This window comes from Pseudorasbora parva, chromosome 22 (genome assembly GCF_024679245.1).
Source record: "Pseudorasbora parva isolate DD20220531a chromosome 22, ASM2467924v1, whole genome shotgun sequence".
NCBI classification, from domain to species: Eukaryota; Metazoa; Chordata; class Actinopteri; order Cypriniformes; family Gobionidae; genus Pseudorasbora; species Pseudorasbora parva.
Genome location: NC_090193.1, coordinates 38,586,823 through 38,610,321, shown reverse-complemented (window position 1 = coordinate 38,610,321; position 23,499 = coordinate 38,586,823). Strand labels below are relative to the sequence as shown.

Here is a 23,499-nt window from a genome sequence, read left to right as displayed (position 1 = left end):
TCGTCGACGGATCCGCACGAGAAAACACAGACGCATCAGCATTAAACCTGCAGGGATTGATCTGAAAAATCACCATTAATAACCTCAATATCAACACCTGGATAAATATTTAAAGATCAGAATCAGCAAGCGTTAATGTCACAATAATCCCTGCGTGATTTCAGGCTACTAAAATAAAACTCACTCGGACACACAAGTGGAAAACTCAGGTTTCGTTTATCTAGAGCAAATAGTTTACAGATAGCAAATTCTACACAGGTGAAAGTTAACAAAACAGTTCATATATATATATACAGCTGACATAAAGCACAACGTGTAAAATAAATACAGGCGTGATATTAAACATGAGCATCTAAACCGAGGGCATGCGCAGCATGTGAAGCTCTATGTCTGGATCTACTTTATGCAAAACTTCTTCATCTTCCCTTCAGTAAATGAGTTTGATCCACAGTTCACTAGTGAAGCGGGAACATCAGGGTTGGTCTTATCATACTGAATGAAAGATTCTAGCAGGTCCATATGTAGTTCACTATAAAGTATTTACAATCTCGATATTTGATTCTCTTACCAGCATTAATGAAGTGAAGGACACGAGCGAATCAGTTCTTCAGTTCTTGTGTATTGATTGCCTGCATGCAGAGTCCAGAAATCTTGTGTTTAGGGGTTTGTTTACATGAGAACGACGTACTGAAAACGGAAATGTTTTTCCTTTGAGTTTTTCGTACACAGACGATAACGTTGTCAAAATGATCCATGAAAATCGATGTATTCTGCTGCCGGGCCAGTAGATGGCGATGTCTCTTTGTAAAGAAACACGCGCCTACAGACTGAACACGCAACATGCATGACGTCACAGTTTTTATAGTTTTATATGAAGACAATGATGGTATCGCTTTTAAATACTTGCACTTTGAAACCTGTTTTCAAAAGTGCGTTTTTCAGTCTGCCAAAATGCTGTTTTCATGTAAATAAGTGGCCAAACACACAAAAAGTTTTCCGTTTTTTGTTAACGGCCCCTTAGGAATAAACGTTTAAAATGTAAGGGGACATTTGCACGACACCGTTTTTAGCAAAAAAACACTAAAATCGCTGTATTCTGCTGTCAGGCCAGTAGATGGTGATGTCACTTTGTAAATTAACACTACACGCCTGTACACTGAACACTTAATACTCATTACGTCACCGTTTTTATAGTTTATGCGGAGACAATGGCAGTATTGTTTTCAAAAACAGTTTTTCAGGTTTTCAGGTCCGCAAAACGGCGTTGTTGTGTAAATAAACGGCTAAAACGTAGAAAAAGTGCTCAGGTTTTTGTTAAAATTTAAGGGGTCATTTACACAATACTGTTTTCAACCTCATCTTTTTCAGCATTTTGGCCGATAATTTACACGAAACTGTGCTTTGCAGGCTTTAACATTTTAAAGTACAAGCTTTTGAAAAGATACCATTATCGACTCGTCATGCGCGTTATGTGTTCAGTCTATAGGCGCGTAGTTTTTCTTTACCAAGTGTCAGCGCCATCTAGTGGCCTGGCAGCAGAATACAGCGATTTTGGTGGTTTTCACGGATCCGTGTGAATAGGGATCATTTTGACAAATCTTTACATTTTTAGTGCACAGTTGTTGTGTAAACGAACTCCACCTTCATTGTTTATTTTATATTCTAAATTAATAAATTGTAACGAATACTAGAAGGATTCACTTCACAAAAATGAAAAGTAGTGAAGGACACGAGGGAATCAGTTCTTCAGCTCGTGTGTATTGATTGCCTGCATGCAGACTAAAACGACTAAAGTTGTTGTATTCTGCTGCGTATCAAACGGCGTTGTGTAAACAGCCCCTTAGGAATAAACGTTTAACATTTAAGAGGCCATTTACACCACACTGTTTTCCACTTTCTTTTACGGGCCTGAAAACAAACTTATGATAACAAGTTTTTTAATGTGCAATTTTTCGAAAACCAAAAGATCATCTAAACTATAAAAACTGACATCATACGTATTGCATGTTCAGTCTATACGCGTGTAGCGTTTCTTTACAAAGTGTCATCGCCATCTACTGACCCGACAGCAGAATACAGCGATTTTAGGGGATCGTTTTGGCAACGTTGTCGTCTATAAGCGGAAAACACAAAGGAAAAACCTTTCCGTTTTTAGTGCACCTTTGTTGTGTAAACGTACCCTAAATTATATTATCTTCGTCATTAATTTTATTATACTAAATTAGTAAATTGTAACAAATACTAGATGGGTTATAATGAATCAAAATAATAATAGTTTATAATAATTATATAAATAAATGTTTCAAGCGGTCGTTTTCTCGTTTACACAACAGCGTTTTGGGGGCCTGAAAATGCTAACTTTTAAAAACGGGTTTCAAAGTGCAAGATTATGAAAACGATACTGTTTTTGTCTGTAATGTGTCATGCGTACTACACATACAGTCTAAAGGCACATCGTTTCTTTTACAAAGTGACATCGCCATCTACTGGCCTGGCAGCAGAATACATCGATATTCACGGAACATTTTGACAAAGCTATCGTCTGTGCGTGAAAAACGCAAAGGAAAAACATTTCCGTTTTTAGTACATCATTGGCGTGTAAATGTACCCTAAATTATATAATCTTCATTTTATACTAAATGAATAAATTGGAACAAATACTAGAAGGATTACAGATGATTCACTCCACAAAATCACCAGTTTTTTGTGTGGAATGTTCTTTGGGACTTTTAACAAGAGCGGATAATATTTACTTTCTTTTCATGGTAAGGCGCTTAAATTCATATCAGAAAAAAAGGAAAAAGCAATGAAATCTAAATTTACGTGATTCATTTAAGCACCAAGATTTAAAACCATTTACAAAAAGACTAGCTGAGCACTTTAAACGGCCGAACAGGCACAAACCGTCCTAAATTACTGGGTAAAAATCCAATTTGGATTAAACAAAATGTTGTTAAAATTATTGCTCTAAAACTTGTCAATAATCCTGTTGCAGATTTAGTGTTTGTAAGTGGAAGCTTTCATTTGAAAAGGCCAAACCTGATTCAGTCTCGTTTTGGATCATCGGTTTGATTTGTAAATGAACACTGAGGGAGATTTTAATGCTTTCTGGTAATTATTCCCATCTAAGATTATCAAATCTTAAAACAAAATTATATCAATCTGGTCCTTTAATCACAAAAAGGAGACATAAAACCCCCGATTAGTGTTGAAACAATCATGGTCCGTCTAAAATATCTTTTTCTGGAATGAGAGATTTCAAACTAAACTTGCTCTAATATTCTTACAATCGGACTTTGAACAAAACCTCTGTTGGTCAGACATGAAACAAATACTGTACAAATACAATCTCTGTTCTTGCATATTTTCAGATGCCCCAAACAAAATGACACTCGCCACACACACAAAAAAAAAAAGTGTTCTAGAGAACTCGAGCAGCGTTAAGACATGAAACAACAAATGACGTCTTCACTAACGAGTGGTGACGCTGGAGGTAAGTAACACGACTCCTGATTGGCCGACTGGACAGAACTTTACGTGTGCTTGTTTCGAATATATGGAAGTTAAAAGCCACTGCAAAAATGTAACGGTATAAAGTAATAAAGCATTAGAGAATAAAAGCCCTCGCAACAGTTCTCTCACACACAAAGGCTCAACTGCTGCACACACACACACTAGCAGATGTTCGTTCAAGCACAAACGCAACCAATCACAAACCCCAGCGGGCTGCGGTTAAAGTCGTGTAAGTGGTTGCACCTGTTAAATGAATCATGTGCCCTTTAATAAAGCAAATGCGCACCTAAACCAGATCGACTCGCACGATGGAGAAATGTGCAAAGTCTTTTGAGAGAGTTTAGGAAAGAGCTGGAGAAGACGTTCAGCTGTGAGACGAGACGTCTGAAGAACTGCTGCTGTTGCTGTTGGTGGTTTGAGCTCGTTTGATGTACAGATTCAGTAACTTCATCTGTGGAGACAAAACAAGACTTCAGGCACACAAACCACAGTCTGCTGCCTACCTAGACAGTATTTTAAAGGGATAGTTCACCCCATATTATCCCCAAAGCCATCCTAGGTGTATATGACATTCTTCTGTTAGACAAACACAATCCGAGTTATATTACAAAAATATCCTGGCTAATCCAAGCTTTATAATGGCAGCCCAAAATTTGACACCCCAAAAACTGCATCCATCCATCCATTATAAAAGTGCTCGGCATTTTTTTTTTTTTTTTTACAAAACCCAATTGCTTCGCTTCAGAAGGCCTTTATTAACCCCTGAAACCGTGTGGAGCACTTTTATAATGGACGGATGCACTTTTTTGGGTGTCAAATTTTGGGCTGCCATTATAAAGCTTGGATTAGCCAGGATATTTTTGTAATATAACTCTGATTGTGTTCGTCTTACACACTTAGGATGACTTGAGGGAGAGTCAATCAAGGGCTAGTTTTCATTTTTGGTTGAACTATCCCTTTAAGGGATCGCAGGTGCTGGAAACATTACAGGGTTATTATCAAACTAAAACTAAAAGTAACCATAAAAACTATTTTTAAAATAAAGAAATAAAGCTTTTTTTCATTTTAGCTATAGTTGCCAAAGCAACATTTCAAATTTCTGTTTAGTTAAAGTTGAATAACTAAAATAATTAAAACATAAAAATAAAATAAAATGACAAAACCACAAGAAAATTATTTTTTCCCCACTAAAATGAAAATAGAAAACTATAAAAAATAAGATATACTTCAAAATATGAACAAAAACTATATTAGTATATCAATGATAATAAAATCACACCGAGACATTATGCTGCCTTCCAAGAGACATAATTTTAGCAAGACATTTTACATTAAAACATTTTTTAACACTTTTATTCATCAAGGACACATTAAATGGATCAAAAATGACAGTAAAGACATTTAAAATGTAGAAAAGATCTCTATTTTTAAATAAAAGCTGTCCTTTTAAACTTCCTATTCATCAAAGAATCTTGACAAATAAAAAGTATCAGGGTTTCCACAAAAATATGACAATATATACTGATAATAATCATAAATGTTTCTTATATCATATGAGAATGATTAGTGAAGGATCATGTGACACTGAAGACTGGAGTAATGATGATAAATTCAGCTTTGATCACAGGAATAAATTACACTTTACTATATATTCACATAGACAAACAGCTGTTATAAATAGTAATATTTCACGTTTTTTACTGTATTTTTGATGAAATAAATGCAGCCTTGATGAGCAAAAGGTAAAAAATCGTACAAAGTGACTGTACGCCCTTCAATAGAGAGAATGCACTGCAACAAGCAACCACCCAAAATCCACTCAACATGGTAGACAAAATGTTGATTATAAATAGACAAATCTATTTAAAATGAATCTAATTATTATTTAAATCGAAGCCTATGTATGTGTTCTTGAATATCAAACCTTATATGTGACCTGGACCACTTTTTTTTTTTTTTAACTGGTCCATTTTTTAAAATTGAGATGCATCATAAATAGGCTTTCCATTGCTGTATGGTTTGTTAGGATAGGACAAAATTTGGTCAAGATGCAGCTATACAACAAGATACTGGAATCTGAGGGTGCAAAAAAATCTAAATATTGAGAAAATCTCCTTTAAAGTTGTCCAAATAAAGTCCTTAGCAATGCATATTACTACTAATAATATTTTTTATATATATTTACAGTAGGAAATTTACAAAATATCTTAAATGGAACATGATCTTAATATCCTAATGATTTTTGGCATAATTTTGTTTAATAATTTTGACCCATAAAGTCTATTGTTGGCTATTGCCACAAATATACCCATGAGACTTATGACACATAAATGAATATATTGCTAATATCTGACCTTGCTGCCGGTCAGCTGCTGTAGATGAGGCTTCAGATCTTCACCGATGACAGAATAAATGGCCACCAAACAAAAAACACTGGCCTTGCGTACGCTGCTCTCAGTGTTGTCATAACCCTGAAACACACACACACACACACACACACACACACACACACACACACACACACACACACACACACACACACACACACACACACACACACACACACACACACACACACACACACACACACACACACACACACAGGTTTATCTCGCTGTCAGTCTCTGCATCAGTGTGTGTCTGTGTGTTTCTATACCTGTAACAGTCCTGGGATAATGTCGGGCAGAAGCTGAACCAGGGAATCCTGGGGAATCCGCTCGATAACTTTGGTCTGCATTTTAATGGCGGCGAGGTTGATGGGATAGTCGGCCGTCTGGACGATGGGACACAGGACTTTGATACACTGCTCGGGGTGGATTGATCCGGCCAGCGTGGAGGCCGTTTCTTCTGCGGCCCGCACGACCTGTGGAGCATAGGAAACATCACTAGTGTGATAGACAGAGCGACACGCGTCATAATCTGAAAGCCACGCCCACCGGTGGGGAAAACAAACAAACCGTCTCCATTGCCTTTCTATTGTGGGAAGCCGCCTCCTTGTTATTTCTGACTTATAACAAAAAAACGAACAATGTCTAAAAGCTGATAAGTGACAAGGTGTACAGAAAACAATAGCGCGACATGCTATATTACAGTGAGAACTACGCCTACTGGAGGGGAACGTCATCAGAGACAGGAAATATAAAACATGCAGGAAAGCTGTGGATATAAATCTTACATTTGGATATTTGACAAAATGCACACGTAGACATACTGAGTGTCAGGATCCCAAAATCTACCCATTCTTCCTGCTAAAGCTTCATGCCTGTATCCATTTTGTCTCCTTAAACGCTCTGGTTTTTTTGGGTCGAGAGCTTATAAAAATATAGTTCTGTGTTTTTTAGCTTGTTTGCTGCACACCTTGTCACATATAATAATAATAATAATAATAATAATAATAATAATAAATATTCATTTAATAAACATAACAGCTTCTAGACATTGTTCTGTTTTTGTAATAAGTCCGAAATGACAAGGAAGCAGCCTCACGCAATACAAAGTCAATGGAGAGCGTTGGATTGTTTCCCCCCGGTGTGGGCGTGGCTTAAATACGCTCCGTCTCTATAGGTGAAGAACCAGTGGTTTAGAGCAGCCCTTCTGAACCATTCGGACCTCATGACCCCTCACTGTCCACAACAATATTCATGTAGCTTCATATGTTTCCTCTGGTGCATCTGCTGTAATGACACTGTTAATTAACTATAAATCAGGGCTATTATAGTTACATAAGAAAACATACTTATTTTCTTACTTATAAAATAAAAGTTCACTGAAATTTGCCAAGGCAACATTTCTCATTTTCATTTAGTTTAACTTGATGTACTAAAACTGAAATAAAAATGCATAAAACGATAGAGACAAAAAACATAAATGACTAAAATTTTTACTAAAATCAAGACAAAACCAAAAATATAAAATAAAAATATTCATAAAAACTATAATATCTCAATGATACAATAAATTGGTATATTAAATGTATTAAACCATATAATAACTGAAAGAATTATAATTTAAATTAAAACCAATGAAATTTCATGATTTCAGATGTTATAAGAGCTGAAGGGATTCTGGTTAATTTACAGATTTGTACATTTATTTTTACTCAGTTTTCACCATGGCTAGAAAAAAAATTATATTCTTAATAAAAATGTCAATGCACTTTAAAGATTTTATTAAAGATGTCATTAAAAATCAACATAAAACCAAAATTATAAAAATAAAAACCATATAAAAATGTGAATATAAAAACGTTTTTTTAATATAAAAGTTATATTATAATAACTATCATACAAGGATACTAAAAAAGTATTAAACTTATATTTTATATATATATTTTATAAGTATATGTATATATATATATATATATATTTTTTTTTTAAAGGAATATATATATATATATATATATATATATATATATATATATATATATATATATATATATATATATATATATATTCTGTTTTAATTTTCATTTTAGTTCAAATTTAAAAGATTCTGTCCTTATTTGTATTTTATTTTAGATATAAATAAATAAAATAGGTTTTTGTCTATATAGTTTTTTATTTAATGTTAGTATTAAGTTTTTAACAAGTTTTCTAATACGTTTAGTTTGTTATTTTAGCTTAAACTAAAATGAAATAAAATAGCTGAATTAAAATAGTTATTTTATTTTTCATTTTATTTCAGTTAATGTTTATTTTATTCGTTTGTTTAATTATTATTATACTGTTTTCATGGTTTTAGTTAATGATAATAAAAATAAATAATAAATAGCCTTCCTCATATATCATATAAGGGAATCCTGGTTCTTCAAAGATAAAGTGCAGTTGTTGAGGGGGTGATTTTTAGCAGTTTTAGTTGATTTTAAAGCTTGTTTTAGAGAGTGTCGCTCGCGCTCACCTCTTTATGACAGTCTTTATGAGCCTCCAGTGTTTTCATGATGGTGAGTTCAGCGTAGTTCTTGAAGCGCGCCGGTTGACTGCGCATGATCTCCTTCAGGACGCGCAGCGCCAGCACTCGGATGGTGTGCTGCGGACACACAAACATCATTACGTCAGTGGGAGAATCACAAGACAATAACTATAGTTGCATCTGCATTGATTTTAAATATTGAACCATATCTTGTTGATTATAAGGACCAGTTTCGCCAAGAAACCTTTAGGGCCCTATCACATCACAGCGCTACGTTGTTTAAATAGCACTGGTGCACCCATGAGCGTCTGATCTAAACCAGGGGCTTGGTCTTCATACGTGGCTAACTCAGTTAGCTGGATTTGATTGTTGACGGTTTGGCTTGATCTCGGATTGTTTGGTTCTTCGAAGCTCATCCTGGATTTGCTGTCATAGCAACAGGTGTCACATGCCTGTCCTGTCTTGTGTGCACATGTGGGTTTTGTGATGTTGAGCATGTGCTCCTGTCATTGTCAGTTCCCTCCCCCTTGTTATCTGATTAGTGTTTATTGGCCCCACCTGTGTCTCCTGATTCCCTTTTGATTTCTTCCCTTTATAAGCTCCTTGTGTTTGTCAGTCTTGTGCTGCGTTCCACTCCACTTTAAGACACGCACTTGCAAACTTCCCTAAGCGCTTCCCCTTGGGGGAATCCCCGCTGCCATTTTGAAGTGCGTTCCACTTCGTGAAGTGGACAAGGGAAGTTTGTATGGACAGACCCTTGCTCCCTCGATTTTGACTGAGTGAGCGAGTCTACTTCATATGTACACTTCAGGCAGCTTCATATACCACAATGCAACGCGATTGTGACGTCACCACGTTTAATTTACCCCAGCACAAACAACTATAACTATTTTTAAAAACATTTAAAACAACCCAAACACATCCATATACATATAGAATGCTGCATTAAACAATTTCGTAAAGGTAAAAAATAAATAATATATCAACTCCAAAGTGGATTCGAAGTGATCATGGGCTTAGGGCGTTCCAGTTCAGTTCATTGCAAAGTTTCCGCCAGTAGTGGGCACTCATGCAACGTAGGCAATGACACACATCCGAGTGAAGGAGCCGGAGGGAAGTTTGCGAGTGAAGGGCATAATAAAACGATCGTTGTATGTATTGTCTACGTCACCCGGTTCCCCGTGAGTCCTTTGGTATGTTTGAGGCTTTGGTTTATGTTTTATGATTATGTGTTTTCTCCCCTCGTGGGTTTTGTTTCGAGTTTGTTTTATTTTATAAAAAAATTATCATTTTCTGCACTTGAGTCCTCGCACCAGTTTTACTTTGTGTTAGACGTGACAACAGGTCCGTTAGCTTAAACCTGCTCGGGAGTTTATTTCATGTAAACCGGATTAGATCACATCTTGAGGCGATACTTAAAATCTGTCCCAGCCACTGCGAGTTTATTACAAGAGTTCATTACTGAACCAGGGGCAATATTAATAATAATTTTAAATAATAACAAATATAAAAGTTTATTTGAAAATAATATTTTAATGTTGTGTAAAATGTGCGTATAATACTATAGACACAGTCACTTGATTGAGAGATTGAATTATGATGGAATAATTACTTTATTGTATTGGAGGTTTACACACGTTGTGCAGTTAATCTTCATCATGCATTAATTTGCGTGATGACGGATATTATGGGATGGCTTGATGCAGCTCAAGAGATGCAGATAATTTGATCTTGACCGTTGAGAAACTTTAATGCTGTCACATAACAAATCTGCTTCAAATTGAATTAAAAATGAAATTACAACATTTAAATAAAAATGTAAAGTGTGTACAAATATTATAAAATTGTGAATATCATTGGTAATCATGTTCATCAAAACGGTGCATATTTAATTTATCTAACTTTTATGTTGGTTTGGTCGTGTGTCTGTTTCCTTATAAAGGTCCAGAAATTTGTGTTTTTTCCTTTGACAAGTTTTTTGGTCAGGTGGCTTTTTTAATTATATGATGTCATTACGTTGTCTTGACGCCAGCCAATCGCTGCAATGCTGATCATGTTTCCGAGTATCGATCATCTGCCTTCTTCAGGGAACACAGGCACGAGCAGTGATTTTAGAAAACTTAATCCAGATATTTTAATCCAATCCGCAAATTCATTTGAAGAACCAAATTAGCCAGAGATCAGTTATCAGGATTTAAAGATTTGGCATCTGTCAAATCATCTCAGATGTATTAAGCGAGGTACGAAGTACGAACCCCAGGTGTGATCAGGAGCATTGTTGGAGCGTTGCTATTGTGAGGAACTGAAATTAACTGACCATTGACCAACACACACCTGCTCTAAAGTCAATAGTGCAGTGTTTCTGGGAGAAAAAAAAAAGTGTACTGTGCTAATTAATTAAGACTTCTTACAGCTCTTACAGGTGGTTGGCCTTGTTTGTTTCGTTGCTTCTATTGCTCTCCCCTTTTTTGTAAGTCGCTTTGGATAAAAGAGTCTGCTAAATGATTACATGTAAATGTAAATGTTTCTGTGTTATTTAAAGAGTGTGTTAGTGATATGAGCCTATAGGCGTAGCACAACACGTGTACACTGTGATTATTACACACACAGGGACACACAGCAGCACACACACATTTTTAAATATTAAAAATAAAAGGATTCCTCTCTGGAGAAGCGTTCAGTCTCTCCTCATGTGAATAGGGAATCCGCTCATGGTGCGAGCGCAACTGGCTTTTAAAGGGAAAGGGAGATGAGACTCTGATTGGTTTATTGCACGTTATGCCCAAAACACACTCATGACTCATTAATGCCGCCTTCACCTGCTATCAGAAATGTCCTACTTCCCACTTCAGAAGTCGTGATTACGAGCTTGTTGCATTCAAGTGCTTTGTTGTCAGAATGAACAGGACCATGTTTATTCTCTCCTATATTTATTGGGACATTTTTATTAAACCCAATTATATGTAGTGTCACATAGCCTACACTGACAATAAACATTTAAGATGTTAGATTTTGCAATCTCGGTCAAATTTTTGTTGTGTAGCTATAAAACGTAGGCTACAATAGTCTACGCTTCAAATGATTAGAGTAGCCTATGTAAATATAGACCTACACTAGCTACAATAAAATACAAGACTATAGACGATCTAGCTGTCTTGGAGGGAAAACTAATAAATCATATAACGTTACCTGTCACAGCAGTAGGCTAGTTCTCCCCACCAACATGTTTAAAGTTTATGGTGCGCCCATCTCAGGAATTTGGGTATCAAAATTATTTCCGAAATGCCCCAGTGGCAAACACGACAACAGAGGGATTTCAAGTGCACTTTTTACCTCGGAAACTCAAATTTACGATAACTATTTTGGTTGTCCAAAGGGGACAACCCTTTTGGACCATGCGCCTGCAATGGCACGCCAACCTTTTTTCTTGTCGTTAAGCTAGCAAAAGTGGATTCGGACGTACCCTAAGAGCACCTGCATCATTTGCTCAGATCATTAGAGCCCTCTGAGTAACCGAGCATAGTTTGTTCTGTTGCTTATCTGTATGTTTCTGTACGAGTGTGTGTGATGAAGACGAGTGTGTGTCTCACATCTTTATCTCCCAGCGTCTCCAGCAGCAGCAGCAACATGGTTTTAAAATGCTCCTCCCACACGGCCAGACTGTCGTCACGCGTGACCTTCAGCAGCTCCAGCAGAGCGGCCCGCCTCTCCTCCACACGCTCGCTGTGATTGGACAGCTCCTTCAGCAGGTCACCAACCATCTCCAGGTGCTGACCGGGTCCTGACCAATGAGAGCCCACCACAATAAACACACACTGACCTGTCAGTCTGAACATTTAGGCTACATTCAAGCCTTAGTGCTCAGATATGATTTTTTTAGTTTGGCTGTTCACAAGATTTTTAAATGTGGAAATGATCCGTTTAATAACCTCAAAGCTCATGGTAAATCTGTTTTGACATGTTTATACATTTAAGCTTGGAACATACTCTGCAAGAACAAAGAATTCGTTCGTTTTCTAGAGGTGGTAAGAACAAAAACAGAGTTCGTTCTGGCCAGTATATTCCATACTTCACGAAAAAAGCAGGTGCCGATCATCTGCGTTTCTCCGCATTAACCACGCCCACATTAATTGTTTGACCAATCACACAATAGTTCTCGGACACCTGCAAGAAAATGTTCTGCTCAGGTGATGTGCCGAGAACAAACTGCGAGAACTCCCAAACCAAGAAGAAGAAGAAGTAGTTTTATTTATATAGCGCCTTTCCAAAGCTCAAGCTCGTATAGTAGTTACATAGTATTAAACAATACATTTGCACAACAACCACGGCTGATTTTGTTCTCACAGCCCTGGGAGCGAGAACTTTTTTCTCTGTTCTTCCGGAGTATGCTCTACCCTTTAGATTACTTCAACGCTTGATGTTTTTTTTTAGTTTGGCTGTTTTTTGTGGAAATGATCCGTTTAAGAACCTCAGAATCTGTTTTGACATGTTTATACATTATCTAGAGATTTTAAATGAGATTTTCATTGATAAAAAAGCCGACTTGTGCTCTTCAAAACATCATACCTGCAGAAAACCCTTTGGGATGCATGATCTTGTTTTCTCCACAGTCCTGCTGACGACCTGAAAGAACAAACCCAAAGACGTTGGCCTGTTTCTGTGAACATCATGAGGAATTCTCCCGTAGACGTTTGTTCATTTACCATCTCGGATCTGCTCGCCGTCATCGAACACGGCGGGCGCTCCCTTCTCGTAGGCGCTGATGTCGCTGTAGTTGTAGGGGTTGTACTCGCGTGTCCACGGGCCGCTGAGCGATCGAGAGGACGGTGTGTTTAATAAGGACGTCTTGTTGTCCAGCGCCGTCCGGCCTCCCTCCATCACACCTGTGGACGGACGAGGATCCACACCAGACGACGCCACACCGGTCTGAGTGAGAAACATGGTGATTAACTTCAACCTGTTGAGTGATTATAATCAAACTCCACTGCGACATTATTATTAATGCACATCCTGATTATGAATCCTTGTTTTTAAATATATATATATATATACACACACACAGCTGTGGAAAAACATGGATTTCTCAGTGTTAAGTGGTCTCTTAATTTTTTTCACAGCTGTGTATGTGTGTGTGTGTGTGTGTGTGTGTGTGTGTGTGTGTGTGTAATAATAGTAATAATGCGTTCGATTTATATAGAGCTTTTCAAGGCACTCAAAGCGCTTTACGTAGAAGGGGGGAATCTCATATCATATCATATATATATGAACACGTGTGTATTGGAAAGATAAAAAAGAAGTCTCTTCTGCTCGCTAATCTGCATTTATTTGCTCAAAAATACAGTAAAAACTGTGAAATATTATTACAATTTAAAACAGCTGTTCTCTATGTCAATATAAAGTAACATGTAATTTATTCCTGTGATCAAAGCTGAATTTATCATCATTACTCCAGTCTTCAGTGTCACATGATCCTTCACTAATCATTCTCAGATGAGGATTTGATGATCAAATCTTTTTTGTCAGGATTCTTTGATGAATAGGAAGTTTAAAAGAACAGGATTTATTTAAAATAGAATCTTTTGTAACATTATAAATATCATTACTGTCACTTCCGATTGCACTCTTGCTGAATAAAAGTGTTAAATTTCTTTACAAAAAAATCGTACCAACCCCAAACTTTTGAACGGTAGTGTTTGTATATTTATAATTAATCTTAAAGAGGTCATGAACTGCATTGTTTTATTACTTTATACTGTTTCCTGGTTTGCTCTTATAATGTTAGTATGACTAATAATGAATATAATTAATTAGTCAATTTAGAAATAAAAGGCATTTTCCTACCCTGATTTTAGCCTCTGCTGTGATTGGCTGACATAAATTATATTTAGATTTTAGATATATTAAGATTTATGGCATTATATTTAGTTCTATAGCATTGTATACAGATCTATGGCATTATATTTAGATTGTATATATAAATATAATGCCATAGGATGATGCGCCGAAACGTCGACTGATCTACCAAAGAATCGACAGTGAAATGTGCCGAATACACAGAAATAATGCTCAACTGAGACATTCACATCGTTGAGAATAAATAAGCACATTCCTAGCATTAGGATCCTTTGAAAGGTAATGTTATTTTTAGTCTGTTCGTCTCTCCTCGTCATCTCACTAACACTCCAGTGGGCGGAGCCAGAGTTACAGTGATGAAGTAGGCGTTGATCATCTTCTGCAGAGGCGCTCTTCCACCTCTCTATTATAGTCATGGTTTCAATAAAAGCTGTTTTTGGGACCGCTTGGTCAAAAACACCCTTCTTTGGTATGATTTGGTGAAGTCCTGACAGCAGTGGCGTGTAAATCCACTTTGAGACGCGACTGAAGCGATGCATTGAAGCTTCCCGCCATTTCTGCGTTCAAATCGGTTCAAATGCAGCGCTGCCTTCCCAGAATGCCGTGCTGAAGCGTTGAAGTCGCTCGACGTCACCCATAGGAATAAAGTGGAGCGCGGCGCGCGACATAAGTGTTCACGGACGACTGGATCTGCACCTGAGAGAGTGTTTATGGGCGTGCATTTCCTCTCTCGCTCTAGTCACGCGCGCGCGCACCCTACCGGGAGAAGAGCCCGTACGGCCCATACAAGGACCTTCCGCTCTATCGACGTCAAGTAGACCCATACTCGAAAAAAACTCTCCGAAACTTGTGAGAAACCGGAAGGAGTATTTTTGACACAGAAATAGTCTTTAACAGTGCAAAAAGCTCAGTATGCATGAAACAGCATTTCACCCCCCCTTTAATATATATTTTTATTATTGATACATTTTATATAGTTGCTATTTTAAAGTGGTCACATTATTTATGTTTTGAGAGTTGCTGAAACTAAAACTATAAAACAGTGAAACTATTGCTGGTTGTGGGCTGTTAAACCTGAAAAGTTCTGCAGCATAAACAACTTTTTTGGTCAGTATAGATCAACTACGGTCACAGCGGAGCAACAGATTAAAGGCAATCTTGCTAGTGGTCGTACTCACCGTATCTTCCCTCTTGCCGTCACGTTTGATGGGCTCGAGGATTTCTTCCTGACTGCGGAAACTGAAGCTCTGGATGGCTTCGGTTACGCCTCTCAAAGAGCTGAAGATCTCCTCAGAGTTCATGTTCTCCGTGTCGTACTCCAGCATACTGTAAACACACAGTGAGGCGTGACTCCATACACACCGATTTCAACATATAACAAAACACAGGACGGACACACGACAAGCCATGATGAATGTGTTTACTGCTCAGCTGCAAAGGCAAAGTGACACATCTTGAATGTTTCAGACGGACAGATTGACGCTTAGCAAACATCTGCATTCGCCACAAGCCCCATGAAGCAAAGCGGCGGAAACAAAAGAAATTGGGTGGATGGAGACAGAAAGACGTCACAAAAGTGATGAAAAAGTGGGACACAGATTGTCACGTCGCCAAAATTTCAGGAGTTTCACTCTTAAGACAAGACACTACAGGTGAAGTGTGTAAAAAAACTTAACTAATCAACTTTCTCCAGTTGATTAATCAGTACAATAAGACAATTGTTTCGTAGTACAAGTTTTCTGAAATGTCATGCTTAAATATGCAAATGAGACAACATCTTATTAAGTATGCACTAATTTGCATATAATTCCAGCACAGAAATCTGAACTGATTGGATAAAGCCAGGCTCAGAATTCATGTTTGATGTTAGGCTTTTTTTTCTTTCGTTTTTATCTTTTTATCACTCCGTAAATCAGAAAATTGTGGAAGCTTGTTTCCTCCACTGGATAAAACATTTAAACAAATAATTGTATTAATAATTGACTATTTAACTTACAATTGTGAGTTTACCTCTCTACAGTTTGTTTCTAAGAATTGGGAGATATAAAATTGCAATTGCAACTTTATATCACGTAATTACGAGTTTATAACTTGCAATACTGTCTTTTTTCTCCGAATTGTGAGATACGCCGATCAGGCATAACATTGTATTACAAAACATAACCTTATATTGTGTTGGTCCCCCTTTTGCTGACCCGTCGAGACATGGACACCACTAGACCCCTGAAGGTGTGCTGTGGTATCTGGAACTAAGATGTTAGCAGTAGGGGTGTAACGATTCGTTTTAACAACGATTCGATTGAAATAAAAAAGTCACACCGATTAAAATTTTTGGCTAAAAGGTTACTGAACTGATTTCAAGTCACTGAATCGTTTCGGATCATATCGTTCTAAATGAACCAATACCTTTAAGTCCTATAAGTTGCGAGGTGGGGCCTCCATGGATCGTACTTGTTTGTTCAGCTCATCCCACAGATGCTCGATTGGATTGAGATCTGGAGAATTTGGAGGCCGAGTCAACGCCTAAACTGTTGTCCTCCTCAAACCATTCCTGAAGTGTTTGTGCTTTGTGTCAGGAGCATTATCCTGCTGGAAGAGCCACAGCCACCAGAATACCGTTTCCATGAAAGGCTGAACATGGTCTCAGCAATGCTTAGGTAGGTGGAGCGTGTCAAAGTAACATCCACATGGATGGAGGACCCAAGGTTTCCCAGCAGAACATTGGCCAAAGCATCACACTGCCTCCGCCGGCTCGCCTTCTTCCCATAGTGCATCCTGGGGCCATGTGTTCCCCAGGTAAACCATGTATACTTTCGGCGGGGTCAGGGGTCAGCATGGGCACCCTGACTGGTCAGCGGCTGTGCCGCCCCATACGCAACAAACTGAGATGCTCTGTGTATTCTGACAGCTTTCTATCAGAACCAGCATTAACTTCTGGAGCAGTTTGAGCTCCAGTAGCTCGTCTGTTTGATCGGACCCCACGGGCCAGCCTTCGCTCCCCACGTGCATCATTGAGCCTTGGCCGCCCATGACCCTGTGTTTTCGGTTCTCCACTGTTCCTTCCTTGGAGCACTTTTGATAGATACTGACCACTGCAGACCGGGAACAGCCCACAAGAGCTGCAGTTTTGGAGATGCTCTGACCCAGTCGTCTAGCCATCACAATCTGGCCCTTGTCAAACTCGCTCAAATCCTTACGCTTGCCCATTTCTCCTGCTTCTAACACATCGACTCTGAGGACAAAATGTTCACTTGCTGCCTAATATATCCCACCCACTAACAGGAGCCGTGAGGAAGAGATAATCAGTGTAGATTCTTCAGAAAGCAAGAGCGTCATACATAAAATTATTATTATTATTCACTTCACCTGTCAGTGATCATAATGTTATTCCTGATCAGTGTAGAAACTTGCAATTGCAAGGTATAAAGTCAAATTGTGAGAACAAAAAGTCAGAATTGCAAGATAAAATGTAGCAATTTTTTTAAAATTCTGTGGTGGAAACAAGCTACCATAGAAAACAGCCAGAAAAAAAACACAATTAAAATGATATCAATGATATACGAACAAACCTTCAGAATACGCATAGGAATAAAACTTTAAATAAAAAATAGAATAAAAAAATGGGGTGTGTGTAAACTAAAGTGGAGATTTCTGATTTTAAAGATATGCATTGTGATTGAAATCTACAGACAAAAAGTTGAACATTTACACATAAATGCGTATTTTGGATGTTTTCTTTCCACTAGCCTGAAAGAATAATATTATGGAAGCATCTCAAAATTGACCAGTGCATGAAAAAACATTATTTTTTCCTGAAGCATCTCGCCTTAAAAAGAACGTTCTGGGTTTAATTAACCACGAAACAATCCTTTCAATCTCATGCATTGAGTTTGATTTATAATGCTTAATTCACACTGGACGTGAATGACGCGATTCGCACGCGTGATTTACATGTTAAGTCAAAGCAGAGGCGTGAATAGTCATTCTGCGGCGCGATTCGCGCGAATGAGGCGCCGCGAATTACGTGAATTGAGGGTTTGACGCGCAGGACGCGCAATTCGAAAAATCTGAACTTTGCCGGATATATGCACCGCGTTGACCAATCAGGAGCCTGCTTGCTGCTGTCACATGGTGAAGTGACGGATGGGAAACCCTAAGGCCAAAATAATTTAAAAATACTACTGTTATTGTGTCACAAAATGTAGTTCTAGGAGTTTTTCAGGCAAGAATGTAGTTGTTTAAAGCTCAAATCTGTGGTTTATTTATTAGAAAGTGCTATTTTAAAATCTGATCTGGCGTTTTCGGAGGTGTGAGACCCAGGCGATCAGTGGCGCTCAGCGCTCATTAACCCCGGTGAGAGCAGCCTTAACTCAGCTAGTCCTTCTGACGACTGCCGCTGCCTGGCAGAACCCCCTCCCATTACGCAAAATTAGCATCTGTTGTGTAGTGAATGTCATGCGAATGAAGCAAAAGGATTCAAAATGTTCACACGTCCAACTTCGCGTGAATAGCGAGATTTATTTGCGTCATTCGCGTCCGGTGTGAACACAGCATTAGACTACTAATGAATAAATGGATATGTAAGTAGGAGATTCCTGCTCTTAAGTGGAGGCGCCCTGACGCCCGGGCCGAGGTGTGTTACCTGGGCGAATACGCCCGCCGATGAGCCCGGAGAGGGGGTGTGGGGGGAGTGAGAGGAGAAGAAGTCTTTGAGCTCCAGCCCCACAAACGACTGAGCCGAGAGGAGGAGGATGAAGAGAGAGCAGGGAGGAGTAGAGACAAAGAGGAAAGATAGGCTGAAAGCCGCTACATGTTCTGAACAAACATGACGCGGTCAAACAATAAATCACGTCTTACATGTTAGTTTTGTGCTGTTCGGGGGGAGGGCTTTGAGCTCGGACTTTGGTCCGAACCCAGAGTACCCCCCCACCCCCCACCCCATGTATGTAAGTGGTTAGAACTAAGAAAAGAGCAAAATGTGGAGAAGGGGTGGTGGAGGGATGCTGATAAACTGTTAAACTGTCAACAAAATGGAGGTAAGACGGCTGCATATATTATATATATATATACACTTCTTGTTGATTAGTTGAGTGCTCTCCCCACCTGTGTCAATTATTTTATATTTCTCCTCCCAAACCTTGTTTTGAAAAAAAACATCATTTGGTGACGCACCTGGGAGAAAGCCCTCCATGGGAGCAGTTGGTGGGTGACGTCAGCGGGCTGGTGCGGGTCGCGGGGTGTCTGGGAGGGGCGCGTCCTGCGGGGCTGCTGGGAGTCACCTGAGACTTAACCAATGACACAGACAGGTCAGCGAGTGGCCACTACACTGCAAAAAAATTGCTTTTCATACTTAGTATTTTTGTCTTGTTTCTAGAGCCTAGAAATATAGACACTCCCTAGCGGCAGCAAATCTAATTTGCCGCGAGTGTCGTCTAGCAACTCTCAGTTCACTTCTGAGCTGTAAACGCCAAACTCTGGTCGGGCCAATCACATCGTGTACAGAGTCGGTGGGCGGGGCTTAATATAATGACGGCCGAGTTACGGGTGCGCGTGCTTCTAGTAAACACAGAAACTGGTGAACGGCGGCGGTCTTTCGAATCAGCTTTGACCGCGACTCTGGAAGACTTGGAGTTAAGCTTTTCTCTGAGAAAAGAACAAAGAACGGCACTGAAGTCATTCTTAAGAAGGTAAGATGTGTTCGGAGTTTAGCCGACCGGATACGGCGAATGTTTAATCTGTCAGCGAGCTCTGCTTCACCTTCCTTGCTCTGGTTGGTGTAGCGCTATCCTATCGCGTGCAGAGGGAGTCTGAAAGACAACCATTTATCCACCCCTCGGATTGAGCTGCCAATGGTGAGTTTCCAGACCAAACATCTTGATGTGGATCTGGCTTGTCAGGCTACTAAAAATTCTTAAAACAAGAAGTATTTAATAGACTATTAGAGTATAGTCTATTATAAATAGAATATTTGTCTTGTTTTGGGAAAAAAATAATTAAAATAAGCAAAATAATCTGCCAGTGGGGTAAACAAACAAATCTTAATTCAAACTGAAAACAAGATAATTGTTCTTACCCCACTGGCAAATTATGTATCTTTTTTTTTAGCAAAACCTCTTAATTTTGAGTTATTTTTTCCCAAAACAAGACAATCATTTTTCCTTGTCTAGTAAATGTTTCTTAATCTGTAAGAATTTTTTGAAATTTTGACTAGAAACAAGACAAAAATACTAAGTAAGAGAAGCGTTTTTTGCAGTGTACATCATGAAGACTGAAGTACAGCGATGGAGAGGGAGATCAGCGCGTCTGTACCACTGCGGCGGCGTTACTGTTGTTCTTCAGGTGGCTGTGCAGGAGTTTAGTGGCTCCGTCCTGGAAGGTTTTGGGCAGAGCGCCTAACAGCATGGTGAACTCTGGGGTGTTCAGCTCAAACAGGGCGATCAACACCATCTGAGCAGCCTGAAAAACACACAACCAGAAAACCACCCAACCACCCTAAAATTAAAATTAGCCCATGATTTACTCACCCTCAAGTCATCCTATGTGTGTAAGACATTCTTCACTCAGCCGAATACAATTAGAGTTTATTAAAAATGTCTTGGCTAATCCAAGCTTTATAATGGCAGTGAATGGTTGTGTCATTTTTGAAGTCCATAAAAGTGCATCCATTCACCATAAAAGTGCATCTATCATGCACATATATGATGGACAGATGCACTTTTATGATGGATAGATGCACATTTATGATGGATAGATGCACTTTTATGGTGGACAGATGCACTTTTATGATGGATAGATGCACATTTATGATGGATAGATGCACATTTATGATGGATAGATACACTTTTATGATGGATAGATGCACTTTTATGATGGATAGATGCACTTTTATGATGGATAGATGCACATTTATGATGGATAGATGCACTTTTATGATGGATAGATGCACTTTTATGATGGATAGATGCACTTTTATGATGGATAGATGGACTTTTATGATGGATAGATGCACATTTATGATGGATAGATAGACTTTTATAATGGATAGATAGACTTTTATAATGGATGGATGCACTTTCATGATGGATAGATGCACTTTTATGACGGATAGATAGACTTTTATAATGGATAGATAGACTTTTATAATGGATAGATAGACTTTTATAATGGATGAATGCACTTATGATGGATAGATGCACTTTTATGACGGATAGATAGACTTTTATAATGGATGAATGCACTTTCATGATGGATAGATGCACTTTTATGACGGATAGATAGACTTTTATAATGGATAGATAGACTTTTATAATGGATAGATAGACTTTTATAATGGATGAATGCACTTATGATGGATAGATGCACTTTTATGACGGATAGATAGACTTTTATAATGGATGAATGCACTTTCATGATGGATAGATGCACATTTTTATGGATCTCAAAAACGTTTCACATCACAACCATTCACTGCCATTATAAAGCTTGGAAGAGCCAGGACATTTTTAATATAATTCGGATTGTGTTCGTCTGAAAGAAGAATGTCTTACACACCTAGGATGAGTTGAGGGAGTAAATCATGGGCTAATTTAAATTTTTGAGTGAACTAACCCTTTAACTGATTTCATTTCAAAATATACATTTAATAACTGCTGAAACAGTTCTTCTTCTAATCACAAGATGCTGAATTTACACACTGCAAAAATCAGTATGTGTCCTGTTTTCCAGTACACACACACATTTACTCGAGAAGCCAAACGTTATAGATAACCAGGCACAATGCCAAAGAAGTGTCAAGCGAGCGTTATCTGTCATTTTGTTTCTAATGTTGCTGTATTACACTGAGTAGCTCCGCCCACACTCAAACCTAATTGGTCCAAAATCCTGCTCAAAATGGCTGCATATTGAACATCAAATATGAAGATTTGGTCACTTCACTATTATTTGCTTTCAAGCGAGGATGGGAAAATGAGCAACGCTTGAGGCTGATGACATTGTACCTGGTGAGGAGCATCGCTACAGGAATCTGCAGTGCTAAGACAAACATGCCAGTCTCCTGCGATATGATTTGAGTTTGATATGCATTAGTGAGGGGTTGGCATCATTTTTAATCTGAAGTGAATTCATGAAGACTGTGAGGGATAGAATTCAGATCGAATGGTCATAGATCATCAATTCATTATTTTCTTTAATTGTTTTTTAGTGTCTAATGGAAATCTAAAAACATCAAAGTAAAACTGAACCAGTGTTATTTAAGTATTATTTGTACTATTTTGTATATATTCCGTTTACATTTTTGTTATTTTTTTTTGTCATTTTATGTAATTTTATGAGCTTTTTAAAAAAAAAAAAAAACTTTTTTTATTTCCAGTTTATTTTTTAATAATTTTGTTGTCATTTTTTATCCATTTTTGTTTGTTTGTTTAGTTTTTTAATAATACAATTAAGATTGAATTAATTTGTATTGATTTCAGTTTCATTTTTAGTCATTTTGTTGTCATTTTTATTAGTAAAAAAATTACTATTAAGGTTTACTTTATTTGTATTTATTTTCAGTTAAAAAATTGTGTAACTTTGTCATGTTTATTAGGGTTTGTTAAAAATATATATACTATTTAGGTTACATTTACTTTTTATTTATTAACGGTTTAATTAGTAGAAATTTTTGGTGTAATTTTTATTCTATTAGTTTTTTTGTTGTTGTTGTTTTTTTTTAGATTTATTTTATTTATTTCCAGTTTAATATTTAGTGATTTTTGATGTTATTTTTATTAGTTAAAAAAAATATTTAGTTTTTCTTATTTATAAAAAAAAAAAAAAAAAAGCATTTTGTTGTCATTTATTTTTTTATTATTATTTAGGCTTACTTATTTTTTTATGTACTTCCAGTCTAATTTTAATTTCAAAAGTGTCATCGTTGAATGTTATTTTCAGCTTTATTTCAATTAATACACTTTTTTTTTTTTGCAAATAAAAATCCTGCCCTGAACGTCTGTCCCTCACAGCCCTGTTTTCATTCATGGCATCCCCACTGCCAAAGGTCAAAGGTCATTCAGATAACGGTGTTAGTGGCAGAAATGAGGAAAGACGGTTATCAGCTGCTCACAGCCTTCATGCCTGAGCATCACCGAACATTAGAGCAAAACCTTCCAGAGCAGAGTTAGACAAGCCCAAGAGAGACAGCCAGACGGCCTCAAGGTTCGGGGGTCACTACCTGCTTACATCTCT

General features: G+C 37.8%; 1 protein-coding gene across 1 annotated transcript in view; it reads right to left on the bottom strand.

The window, feature by feature from the left end:
- Positions 1 to 406: 406 nt before the first annotated feature.
- Positions 407 to 23,499, bottom strand: part of LOC137058713 (CLIP-associating protein 1) — a 95,915-nt gene continuing 72,822 nt past the window's right edge. Inside the window, exons 33-43 of the mRNA XM_067432102.1 lie at positions 20,584 to 20,730; positions 19,447 to 19,559; positions 18,917 to 19,006; positions 15,453 to 15,600; positions 13,125 to 13,347; positions 12,988 to 13,044; positions 12,012 to 12,202; positions 8,410 to 8,538; positions 6,170 to 6,376; positions 5,868 to 5,984; positions 407 to 3,964 (exon numbers count right to left, since the gene is read on the bottom strand). Of these exons, the coding sequence (XP_067288203.1) occupies positions 3,878 to 3,964; positions 5,868 to 5,984; positions 6,170 to 6,376; positions 8,410 to 8,538; positions 12,012 to 12,202; positions 12,988 to 13,044; positions 13,125 to 13,347; positions 15,453 to 15,600; positions 18,917 to 19,006; positions 19,447 to 19,559; positions 20,584 to 20,730 (1,509 nt within the window). The 3' untranslated portion in view covers positions 407 to 3,877. The remainder of the gene's footprint in view (positions 3,965 to 5,867; positions 5,985 to 6,169; positions 6,377 to 8,409; positions 8,539 to 12,011; positions 12,203 to 12,987; positions 13,045 to 13,124; positions 13,348 to 15,452; positions 15,601 to 18,916; positions 19,007 to 19,446; positions 19,560 to 20,583; positions 20,731 to 23,499) is intronic.